The sequence below is a fragment of the Microtus pennsylvanicus genome, chromosome 1 (assembly GCF_037038515.1).
Source record: "Microtus pennsylvanicus isolate mMicPen1 chromosome 1, mMicPen1.hap1, whole genome shotgun sequence".
NCBI classification, from domain to species: Eukaryota; Metazoa; Chordata; class Mammalia; order Rodentia; family Cricetidae; genus Microtus; species Microtus pennsylvanicus.
Window position 1 is genome coordinate 211,772,448 of NC_134579.1, and position 13,034 is coordinate 211,785,481.

Here is a 13,034-nt window from a genome sequence, read left to right on the forward strand (position 1 = left end):
TTGCACGTCATAAACCGAGGCAGCCTCCGATGTACAAAAATCAAATGATTTCACCGTAAGCAGTCACCCCTAAGCAGTGGCAGAGAGTGGGGTTTGCAAGGCAGGGACAAGCTCAGTGGCTAGCACCCAGTTACTTCAGCTTCCTTACTCTGGTGAGGACTCAAACCCACGGTGAGTGTTCCTTTATTGCTGTAAATGGGTTGTAAGGGCTGACGTATGCAACTCGGGTCAAGAGGACTCTTTCGTCTCCAGGATGTCTGTCTATTTGGGATCTTTCTTCTTCCTAGGCCTTTTAGCATGAGTGACTCTGTTTCTGTTTGATCTGGCTTCTTGGGACCTAATACAGGACCTCAGACCACAGGAGCGACCTCCCAGGACTTGAGTGTGTGGCGCCTAGGCCCTGACAGCTGGTCTGTCCCTTCCATCTGTCTGAGCATTCCTGTTCTGAACCAAGTCGATTGGTTACCTCTGCCTGAGGCTCTGCCCAGTCTAACTCACTCCATCTCTGCTTTGCCAGGCTTCCAGCTTCTGGGGTTGTTCTGGACTGCCGTGCAGCAGCTGCCTTCTGCCTGGTTTTCTGTGATTGTTGCAAGGCACTTTTGTGCGCTTCCATTTCTCTCTGCAAGTGCTTTTCTATATTTTCATTTTAAAAAATCTTTTTGAAATCTTTTCATCCAGTGTTTTGTTCGTGATCCTGAATTAAAATTACTTAGCTTAGAGCTGGGCTCAGTTGATAAAGCAGATGTGGACCTGAGCTCCGGCCCCAGAACCCACCTCAGAAAAAGGCTGGACATGTGGTCCAAGCTTGTAATCCTTACAGAGGCAGAGATAGGCAAATCCTTAGGGTTTGCTGGGTAGCCAGCCTACCCTATCGGGCAAGTTCCGAGCCAGTGAGAGAGACTGCATCAAATAAGACAGGGAACACCTGAGGACCAATAGCAGCTGTCTCCTGTGTGCAGTGGTAATTAGCAGGTCCCTCCCTCCCTCCCTCCCTCCCTCCCTCCCTCCCTCCCTCCCTCCCTCCCTCCCAACAGGACAGAGGTGAGGACTAATGCCAGAGGTGTTCCTCCAACTTCACAGGCACTCATGGCAAGTGCATGGCTCCCACACACATATACGCATCCACACACAAAAGATAATAACGCTAAATACAAGTTAAATAAGTCAGTTTAAAAGATTAGTGCCTGGGGCTATATTAGTGGTAGCGTGCTGGGCTCACATGAATGAGACCCAAGGACTTGGGGGTGGGAATGACATTTTGTTACTTCTCTTGCTGTGGTAAAACACCAAGGCAAAGGCAGCTTAAGATGAAGGGGTTTGGCCAGGTGGTGATGGTGGGACCCTTTAATCCCAGCACTCAGGAGATAAGAGGCAGGCCGATATTTGAGTTTGAGGCCATCCTGGTCTACAGAGCGAGTACCAGGACAGCCAGGGCTACACAGTGAGACCCTGTCTCAGAGAAGAGGTTTATTTTGGCACGTGGTTCCAGGTGGGTGGAGGTCATCATTGCAGCGATGACAATGCATGGTTAGTGGCAGGGGCAGTTTGGTGGCTAAGCACATTGTAGCCACAAACAGGAAACAGAGAGACATTGTGCAAATAGGGCATGGGACCAGACTAGAAACCCTCACCACCCACATCCTTCCTCCAGCAAGGCTCCATTGCCTCCCCAAACTGCATCACCAGCTGGGGGCCACTTAGTCAAATACATGAGCCTATGAGGGACCTTTCTTCTTCAAACCACCCCAGCCATTGTCGGAAATGTATCGATGACAGCAATTGGTTCAACTTGTCCCCTACTGGCAGGCATTATACCCTTTTATTTGATTTTCACGTGGCAGGCCACTGTGAGGAGCATCTTGTAAAGAGGTCTTGGCAGTTCTGTGTGACTCCCTAGGAGTGGTTTGTGATGTTTTGTCAACACACCTTCTAGGAAGCCATTTCACTTGGTGTGCTTGGCGGGTCGGGCCGGCTTTCTTCTCCCAATACTCTAGGCCTCTTGGAAGCGTGATATCAGATTCCATTCATGCTTCTGTTTTGATGTAAGTACTATGTATCCATTCAAAAATCGGAAAGGGAGGCTGACTGGAGATAAGGCTTCATAGAACACTCGCCTGGCATGTGTGGGACCCTGAGTTCAGCCTCCCATCAGAAGAGGGTTCAGGAGGGGATTGGAGATGAAGAGGAGGAGCAGGAAAGGGAGGGTGGCGAGGTGAGAAGCAGAGCCGCTTCTCTCAGGGAATGGTTGCTAATGTTCTGTTACACGTTGTTTCTGCCCACCCTTCCCCATGTGGGCAACCTGAGTTCAATTCCGTCCTCTGACACCCCCCCACACACTATATTAAAATGCTCTAAAATGTTTAATTATCCACGTGAATCAAGAGACTTAGGCACAAAAATGATTGATGATAATTTTCTATGATATTCGTGTGATTAGAGCAATTCATCTTTCGTTTTAACCTGGTATTTCTCTGTGCAATACTTCGTGAAGGATATTTTCCAGATACTTAAACATCGTGGACCGTGTGGTTTCTGCTGACCACAGCTCATCCTCCCTCAGATGTCCCCACCATTTGCTCAGCCAAGTTATGATTGTGGGCTGGGTAGGCAGGGCTATTTGACGATAAAGGCTGTATTCTATCCACAAGCTCACAACTTGGGCTAAGGTTTGGTGCTTTTCCTTTATATCGTTGGAAACCTAGAGCCGAGTTTAATCTTTAGCTACTGTTCCAGGGATCATTACGCCCTCAGCACCATTTCCCTTTTTATGTGCTTTACTTATTTCTCCCTTAATGGTTCTATTCGATATGTGCCATTTAAGATCAACATTACCGAAATTCCCGTGAAAGCGGACTAGATGGAGTCATAATAAAGAGTGGTAGAGATAGGTTGTGGTAACGTTGACTGTGCCAACCTCTCAAAAGACAAGAGAACTGGCAGGACGGCTCAGCGAGCATTTGCTGCTCAGTTATAAGCTTCTGGGTTCAAAGTCTCCAGAACCCACACAGAAAGCTAGTGTGACCGTGTCTGTGCCTGCAGCCCCAGGACTAGGGGGAGGATCACTAAGGCTCCCAGGCCACGGGTCTCCAGATGTGTGAGACAACCTGTCTGAGGAAAACATGATGGGGACTGACAGAGCTGTGAGTGTGCAAGGTGTGCACCCCACACTCGTGCATACACTGTGTATATAGACGGTGTGCACCCCACACTCGTGCACACCCCACACTCATGTGTACACTGCGTATGTAGACAGTGTGCACCCCACACTCGTGCATACCCTGCATATATAGACCGTGTGCACCCCACACTCATGCACACACTGTGTATATAGACCTGTGCACCCCACACTCATGCACACACTGTGTATATAGACCGTGTGCATCAAAAAGGTTTAAAAATAAGCAAAAATGAGCTCCAGTTCCTCATTCTGCACACACACAGTATAAAAATTTAGTTATCTCGGCTCACTTATTTTTTTTCTGAGGATATACTACATTTTCTAAAACTTTTAGTTTTGTGGCTTTTATAAAAAATAATTTATGCCAGGCAGTGGTGGCACTCGCTTTTAATCCCAGCACTCAGGAGGCAGAGACAGGCGGATGCGGATCTCTGTGAGTTTGAGGCTAACCTGGTCTACAGAGCTGGTTCCAGGACAGCTAAGGCTGTTACACATAGAAACCCTGTCTCTAAAAACCAAAATAATAATCATAATAACAAAACTTATTATTTATGTGTATGTCCGAATGTATGTATATGTACCACATAATAGTGTCTGAAGAAGGGTGTTGAATCCCCTGGAACCGGAGGTGCCTGATGTGGGTGTCGGATCTGCACCCAGGTCCTCTGCAAGAGCAGCCAGTGTTCTCACCCGCTGAGCCATCTCCCCAGCCCCTGATTTTCCAGTGTTGTTGAGGTTTTCTGTCCTCATCGGAATCATTCCCAGCTCTGACGTGTCTTTAGAGCCTTCCCTGGCTGTCTTGGCATTGTTCCCTCTGGATCTGCTGTCCGCAGTATTTGGTGCGTGCAGGCTTTTCATTGGTTTCTGGGACCCTGGCTTCACGACCAGCTGAAAGTGTTTCAAGTTTACAGCTCCTGGCTTCCCACACTAATGGTGCAGTTCAGTGAGACCCTGGGGTGTGTTAGGTGGGCCGGTGGGGCTTCACGGGGTCGTGTTAGGCAGGTCGCCAGGGCGTTCTTATGAGCACTGTGGGTTTTAGAGCCACTAGTGAAGTGTCTCTGTTAATCATGATGGACATTTTCCTGAGTCATTGGAATCTGAAACTGGAAGTCATGTTTATTCCTGGCGCCGCCTTTTGGCTCGTTGCTGGAAGTGCATGTTTACTTTGGTGCCAATTGTAGCTTTTCTGCACCATATAAAATGAATCTGCACCATATAAATTGAAGCACAGTCGTGTATGCTTGTAATCCCAGCATTTAGGCATCAGGAGCAGGAGTATCAGAAGGTCAAGGTCATCTTCAGATACAGAGTGAGTTTGATGCAAGCCTGGACTACCTGACCCCTTGAGTATTTTGTGTGTGTGTGTGTGCGCGCGCGCATGCGTGTGTATGTGTGTGTGTGTGTGTAAAATAGATGAAAGGCTGTGTGCTTGTCTGTGGTTCCAGCACTCAAGAGGCTGAGGTTGACTATACAGTGAGATCCTGTCTCAAACACATGCGCGCGCACACACACACACACATACACACGTGCATACACATGTACATATGCATGCGTGTGCGTGCACACACACACGTGCATACACATGTACATATGCACACGTGTGCGTGCACACACACATCAGAAAGCAGCATCAGTACCTTTAATACTAACTCTTCTCAAGTTAAAAGAGGGTAAATGGCCGGGCGGTGGTGGCGCACGCCTTTAATCCCAGCACTTGGGAGGCAGAGGCAGGCGGATCTCTGTGAGTTCGAGACCAGCCTGGTCTACAAGAGCTAGTTCCAGGACAGGCTCCAAAACCACATAGAAACCCTGCCTCGAAAAACCAAAAAAAAAAAAAAGAGGGTAAATGCTATCTGTAAATAATCAGACTTCTGTTGTTAATACCTGGAAATAAAATGACTTAGGGTGGCTGCCTTCCACCCTCCCTCAGCTAACTGTCTCTGTAGCCGATTGAATCACAAACCAGGATGAGTTTTGCAGTTGGTCATTATGGAAGTGCAGGGATCTTTATCCCCTTCCGTAGCAAGCAGGATTTAATTTTTCAAACAACTTTTAAGAGTCTTGTGCTTCTACCTAGGCAGCTTAGCCAGAACCTGTCTTGTCACAGGATTCTGCAGACAGAATGAGTGCTAGGGCTCATGAATGAAGAGCAGCAGAGGGGCTGGGGAGACATCTCAATGGCAGAGTGCTTGCCCGGCCTGCACGAGGCACTGGGGTCCATCTCTGTACAGAAAGGACAATGGTTAGTTGGGCTGGGGAGAGATGGTTCAACAACCAAGTCTGATGGCCTGTGTTTGGTCTCTAGTTCCTCACAGAGAGGATTGACTCCCAAATTTTGTCTCTCATACACACACACACACACTAAACAAATAAGAATTTTAAAGAGATAGGTTCCATTGAGTGTGTACAACTCTGCTCAAGACCGTGTGTGTGTCCTCTCCTCTGTTCCGTCAGTGAACACCCACCCACCCCATTTGTCAGATAGGTCAGACAGACTCAGCAAGGCTAGTTCTGTAACACTCACTCACAGTTCCCATGAGTTCACACTCCTACTAATTAGTATCTTCAGTGAAATCACATTTATTTTCCAGAGATAAAATGTCTTATTTCTTTTTTTATTTTATTTGCTTTGGTGTTTTGCCTGCACATGTGAGGGTGTCAGATCTTGGAGTTACAGTTGTGAGCTGCCATGTGGGTTTGGGGAATTGAGTCCAGGTCCTCTAGAAGAGCAGTCAGTGCTCTTAACCACTGAGTCATCTCTCCAGCCCTCTGTTTCTTATATTAAAGAAAAGATAGGATCCTGTGTTTGATTGCTTTTTTTCTTGATATTCCCCTTAAGAGGAAAGCCTGCAGACACGACACCACAGAGGGATGGTCCTAAGAATGCTGCTCCCAGAAGGCTGGGTGCCTGTCAGGGCCCTGAGCTTTAGACTGGTCCTACCAAGCTGGATAGAGCAGAGATAATCAGATTTCATGATCAATAGGTAAAGTAAGACCCGGACCTTTAAACTTTCTGCTTTTACCCAATGTCTGCAGATAGTAATCTTCCAAAGCAGGTTCTTGATTTTCTTTTCCATTAAAAAGAAAAAATCTGTTTAGTCTGGGCAGTGGTGGCACACGCCTTTAATCCCGGCAGAGGTAGGCGGATCTCTGTGAGTTTGAGGCCAGCTTGGTCAACCAAGCAAGTTCTAGGACAGTCAGGATTATCACACAGAGAAACTCTGTCTTAAAAAAATCAATTTCATTTATTCTTTTGCAGTTTTACAAATGCCTATAATTCTGATCACTCTCCAATACCTTTCCTGCCTCACCCGCCTCTTCCCCTTCTTTATGGCTTTTGAGTTGTTGGTCAGGGAGACTCAGTGAGCCTTCAGATTACTATGAAGTCTGTGTCAGTTCCTGTCAACATTATATTCATAACCACCACCCCTTGTATGGGCTACCTTCTCCTGAGTTCTCACTCTAATGGCAGTTATGAACATACACCCACTTCCTATGGGGAAGGCACGGGGTCTGTGCTGTCACCACTGGGAGAGACCAGCCTCTCAAAGATGGTTGGTTGTTCATTGTTCCAGGTTTATTTCTGTTGCTGTGATAGAACAGTCAAAATCAGTTTAGGTGGGGGAAGGGTTTATCTAGCTCAAAATTTCAGGTCACAGACCATCACCGAGGGGAAGTCAAGGCAGGAGCTCAAGCAGCTGGTCACGTCATATCCTCGGGCAAGAGCAGAGAGAAATGAATGCATTCTCGCGTGTTTTCATCTTACACCTCGCTGGCTTTCTTCAGGGTTGCACAATCCAGGGCCCTAAATTAGGGAATGGTGCTGCCCAGAATGGGCTGGGTCCTTCCTACATCAATTAATAACCAAGGCAATGCTAAGAGACGGGCTCAGCGGCCAGCCTGGTCTAGTCAATTCCGCAACTGCGATTCTCTACCCAGGTGACTCTGGGCTGTGTGAGGTGAAAGCTAACAGCACACAACAGTCCTCATATCGCTGTAAATAAACAGCCTGTGAGACATGAGCAGGAGGGGCAGACTAGGTCCAGTTTCAGTTGAGAGACGCTCAGGAAGAACACGAAGTGTGTTGTGCAGTGTGTCTGTCTGGGAAGCTTACCTGACCAGGACCAAGTGCATGGGACAGAAGAGGCATCAGGGGGCCCTGGAAAGGAAGGTGGTGACTACAGATGGTCTCTAGACTGGCTTCTTAGGACACCACAATAAGGCCTTTGTTACTTTCATAGCTCCAAGTAATGGAGAGTTATTGTTAGTTGTTTCAGAGGCTGAAACCCCAAGAAAGACCAAGGTGACCGTGAGAACACACTTCCCCGTGTTTGTCTAGCTTCTGGTGGTTCCCGGCAGCCTCTGGCATGTCCTTGGCTTTTAGAAGCTTCACCCCAGCCCTGCCTCATTGCTACCTAGCCATCTCCATATAGTCTTCCTACCTGGGGAAAGGGGAGAATAGCATGACCAAAGTAAGAACATTCCTCTAATTTAAAACTGGTGTGTGTGTCAGCTGCCCTCAGGATCAATCGCATGGTCCTGCAAGGAGCCCAGGCCATAGGAGCTGGTTTTGCTGCAGCTAAGCAGGCTGCAGGCCTCTCCAGTCCTGCTGCTCCCGACTCCCCTGAGGTCCAGGAAACGGCCTCTGAACACATTTCCTCAGAAGACTGCAGGAATTGGAAACGTGTTAACAACAACAATAACAGTAACAGAATGAAGACTTTGTGAATAAAAGTTTTTGAATAAAAGCAATGAGCGAGAGGAATGGGGGTGAACAGGGGATCAATAAAAGCCACACATGGGGCCATGTGCCTTAGTTGCTGTGTGCACCTGATCAGCCTCATTTGGGGATCTCATGTCACGGAGGTTCTGATCCACAGTGAGGGTGGATCTGAGGTTCTGGGTAGCCCCCCACTTCCCTGCCATACGACACATGGACCTGAAGCAAACTTATGCTAAGCTAAGAATTTTTTTAAAAGTTTTATTTTACTTTATATGTATGGGTGTTTTGTATTGTGTGTGAATGTGCACCGCATGCATTCCTGGTGCCCACGGAGGTCAGAAGAGGAAATCTGATCCTCTGGAACTACAATTACAGAAGGTTTTGTGAACCACCACGTAGGTGCGGAGACCTGAACCTGGGTCTTCGGTGTGCTCTTAGCCACCGAGTCATCTTTCTGGCCCCTAAGTTAATATTTGTGATCATATAAGTGATATTAAATTAGAACATTAGTGTCCATAACATTTTGTCAGAACACAGCTGCGTACCCTTCAGTAACTGTCAGGGCTGTTTTTCCAAGCAGAAGCCCTCAGTAAGTGCTTCCCATTTGGTCTTGGGCCACAGCTTGCCACAGCCTGCAGGGGGCAGCAGAGAGCCAGACACAGCAGCAAGGCCACTTCCTGTGGCCATGGGAGCAGATGGGGGAGGGCCAGGCTGGGGATTAGTAGAGAGCTGTGCAGTAGGGATCAGGGGTAGGAATGCAGGTGGAAGCAGCCCCAAGAGAGGTGGGGTCACAGTAGTTGTGGAGGCAGAGGTCAAGTGCAGGCTAGGTAAACCAGAGAGGCAGGAAGAAACGATATGCTATTTGGAGTGGAAAGAGCAAGGGCTGTAGGGCACGGAGGAGCCCAGGCGAGGCAAGAACACCCAGGACACCACGTAGGGCTTGTGATTTAGGCCTAGAACGACAGATGATAGCATCAGATTTGGGGGTGTAGGAGAACAGCAGCCCTGGAGGTCGTGCCTCAGGGCTGGGTTTGTAGCCATCCAAGGTCAAGCAGGTAACCCAGGCTAGGGGAAGTGGGTGTTGGAGTTCACTGTCCTGTGTCTTGGCTGGGGTCCTTCTGGGTATGCATTGTGCCAGTTTCTCGTCTTCCTTTCTCCCCTTTCCTTGCTCTCCTCTGCCTCCCTGTCCACCATCACCGTGCAGTGAAGTTGGCTCTCTCTGTTTCTACTCAGACACTGCCATCGAGGCAGCTCTTGTAGATGGGGGGAGGGGGCTCCATATGTTGCCTTCTGGCTTTACAGTTTAGCTGCCTGTCTTTGGGAGAGGCCTTTTGTTCTGCCTTGGAGAAGTTCTTCTTGGTGGACCAGCCTTTGGGGGTGCTCCCAAGTTATTTTAGAACACTTCTATGAAGCCCCAAAATATACACAGTCACAGAGGTTCAAAACATTTGGGCTGGGATAGGACTCAGTTGGTAGAGCGCTTGCCTCACGTACGGAAGCCTTGGGTTTGAGCCCTTACCCTACATACAATCAGGGACAGTAATGTACACCTGTTAGTCCTGTACCAGGGTTTGAAGTTCAAGATCTCCTCAGACTATCCTGGGCTACACAGACCCTGTCTCAAACAAAAGAAGACAAAAATCCTTTAGGTATGATTTTAAGATTCCAGTCTCTTCTGGAGGCAGCCCAGCTACAGATATGGAGCTGGAGGTACGTTCTGCTTCGAGGGTTGGAGCTTCACATCAGGGTTAACGCTAGGTGTTGTCTGTCCCTCCTAGAGGCGCCCCTGCCTGCCCGCTGTTCTCAGTACCCCACTCTGCCGTTGTGTCCTTAAGAAGCACTGCTATCCAGATTTGTGCAATGAATTAAAATCTTCCAGGCAACACAAGAGCAGTCTTGCTCTCCCAGAGCCCTGGTGGGCCAGGCTGCGTGGAGGTTCTAGAAAGTTCCATGAGCTGCCAACATGCTCCCATACTGTAGTTCCTCCCATCCCCCCTCCTTGCTGGTAGCTAAGAACCACTGTGGTCACAGGACCACGGATAGGCAGAGTTGTATTGGGGGGGGGGGGTAGTGGTACGTGAGGAAATAAAAAGGGTTACTACGGCAGGTGCGGTCTGCTCTGGGAAATTATTAGTCACTAACTAGAAATAAGTAGATTACATTTTTTAAAGAGATTAGCTTAAGTCTTCATCACAAGGGGCATTTTGTAGGCAGCGTTTCCTGGGGGAAAGGAACTGGGGGACTTAAAGGATTGTTTCAAATTACCCAGATTTAGAAAATCTAATTCAACATTAGCGTCTCATAGAAGCAGTCCCAGACATGATGGATTGTGGGGTGTGTAGGAGAGTTAACAAGTCGGTGGTTCTCCAGGGATAGAAGGCCACACAATAATCCCCACCATCCAGAATTACATTTTAAATGATTTATTTATGTCTAGTTTATTGTGTATTAGTACATTAGTGCATTGATGTGCATGTATATCTGTGTGAGTGTGTCAGATCTTGGAGTGACAGACAGTTGTGAGCTGCCATGTGGGTGCTGCGAACAGCCAGTTCTCTTAACCACTGGACCGTCTTTCCAGCTCCCTAGAATTATGTTTTTATGTTCATTATTTTTTATATTTTGTGTATAGGTGTCTTGCCTGTGTGTATGTCTGTGCTCTGCATGTGTGCCCACAGAGGTCAGAAGAGGGCATTGAATCGCCTGGAATTGGAGCTGCAGATGGTTTTGAGCTGCCATGTGGGCGCTGGGAATCAAATCCAGGTCTTCTAGAAGATGAATCAGTGCTCTTAACTGCTGAGCCATTTCTTCAGCCCTATGTTGATTAATGGTGTGGGTGAGTGTGTGTGTGTGTGTGTGTGTGTGTGTGTGTGCGCGCGCGCGCGCGCGTGTGTGTGCGTGTATTCATGCACACACATGAATGTGCCAGGCATGAGGGTACTGATCAGAGAATGACTTGGAGGAGTAGTCTCTCTTTGCACCCTGTGGATTTTGGGGATGAAGCTCACCTTGTGGGTTTGGTGGCCTTTGCCTGCTGAGCCACTTCACCTGTCTTTTGCAGCCCAACTTTGAGCATTCTGTCACCCCCCAAAAGGATCTCTCTCTTTTTAATACCAAGAAGTGAAATTAGAATAATCGTAGTGTTTTGATGCCAGTGTTTGTGCCTCCTACAGCGTGTTCTCAGCCCTGACTGCCCTTGGCTTGTTCTCCTCCAGGTAAACATGAGACGGCTGGGGCGAAGCTCCTGCAATCTTATCAGAGGCTGAGGTGAGTGCCTGGGACAGCGGAGCTCAGAGGACGTCCTGAAAGAGCTCATGAGTCCAGACCTCCAGAGGTCACTGCTTGGGAACACGATTCAAAAAATTCAAAAGTTCTTGGAAAAGATTGAGATGAGCTTCCAGATTTATGAGGAACCTTCTAGCAATCCTGTTTTTACACAGTGTTTCCCCCTCAGCTTTTCCTGCGATGCTGTAAAAAATGAAATATCATTTTTGATGGTGCATCTGAGACCTTCTAAACCAAACAGTTGTGTTTATTTCCCTTCCTTTGGCATCTTCCCGGGTGCCGGGAATATCCCTAATATATCTGTGGGGGGGAAAATACCTGTTGCCCATGACCAGTGCTCTGAGAAATGGTGACCTCTGCGCAGGATTCTGAATCCCTGCAGCCTTGAACCAGCAGGAGTCGCACTTCCTGTCCTGCTGAGGGCAGTGAGCTGCACCGAGAATTCCCACGGGCGCTGACTTTCCCCTTCCTTCCCTATACATGTAGCCTCGTGGTCTGGTCATGGCTATGAAGCCCAGCCTGGCCATGAAGTTCTGGCAATCTTCTTACCTCAGCCTGCCCAGCACTAGGTTTACAGGCTGTGACCACACCAGCTTCTTACTTTATTTTTCCAGTCCCCATTGGTTCTTTTAGCTCACGCTTCCAGTTTTTCTCAAAGTATGTTTAATTTTTTGTTTGGTTTTCCCCGCTTCACATTTGGCCCTTCTGCTGGTGTGGTTTGTACTAAGGATACAGAGTCCAGATAGGACTCCACATATGAAGCATGGGTCCAGGAGCAGCTCAGTGTGGGAGTCAGGGTCCCCTAGTGGCTTCAGAATGTGACGAGTTATGAAACCTTTATGTCCCTCTGAGAAAAGCAGGGCCAAGCCGTGCTGCTGGGCCATTTTCTTTAAAAGGGAATTAGACCCAAACAAAGCTAAGCACTCGAATGGTAAAGTCACACATTTGAATACATGTGAACTAGTAACTCACATAGATCTAAGGCATTATTGTCTTTTTCCTTGGCAGCAAAATCTCTGTGGTCCCTCCGACGCCACCACCGCTCAGCGAGAGCCAGTGTAGCGGCAGCCCTGGCAGGGTAACTTGTCTGTCGGCGGGTCCCTGGGTGGGAAGCAGGGAAGGAAGGCCAGGGGAGGATGCTGGAGAATTGTGCCAGCGGACCTAACTTACCTAGAGCTGGAGCTGAAAAATGCTTTCTTTTTCATTCCGTTGCCAGGGACCATCTGCAGTCTCAGCTGGCTCCTTCTGCTCGTGCCCTGAGACATCTTGTCCTGGCTCTTGTCACAGCTTCCATCCCCGCCTCTGTAGTGTGCCTTTAAGTGTGTGTGGGTCTGACATGTGTACACAGCAGGTTGTGGGTGTGTGTGTAAGTGGTGTGCCTGTGGGGATGAGTCAGTGTTTGCTGGCTCTAGGGGGGCCAGAACCAGTTCTGTCCAAAGAATTTAGCTGTGGGATCTCAGTTACTTGGTTCTCCACCTGAGAAGTGGAAATAACTCTGTCTCCCATGCAGGATGTGTCTGTGTGTGCTTGGAAACTGGAGTGCCAGGGAATTGTATGGTTTTGATTACCTGCATCCATCTGCGCATTAGAGGGAGCAGTTATGTCTTACGTGGGATAATATACATGACCATTTGAGCGATGGAAACATGTTCGCTGTTTTCCAAGTTCACAGACACCTTGGGGATTGTGTTCTGAGGACATATTTTTGGGTGAATGGATGAACTCTGGAAGGATGGATAGGCGGATATATGGGTAGCTGGGTAAATGGATAGGTGGGTACATGGGTAGATGAATAGGTGGATAGATGGGTAGGTGGGTAGGTGGGTAGATGGATAGGTGGGTAGATGG

At 48.3% G+C, this 13,034-nt stretch overlaps 1 protein-coding gene across 1 annotated transcript in view; it reads left to right on the forward strand.

The window, feature by feature from the left end:
- Sytl3 (synaptotagmin like 3) overlaps positions 1-13,034 on the forward strand; it is a 67,749-nt gene that overhangs the window by 27,875 nt on the left and 26,840 nt on the right. Inside the window, exons 5-6 of the mRNA XM_075959296.1 lie at positions 11,117-11,168; positions 12,195-12,264. Coding sequence (XP_075815411.1) covers positions 11,117-11,168; positions 12,195-12,264 — 122 coding nt within the window. The remainder of the gene's footprint in view (positions 1-11,116; positions 11,169-12,194; positions 12,265-13,034) is intronic.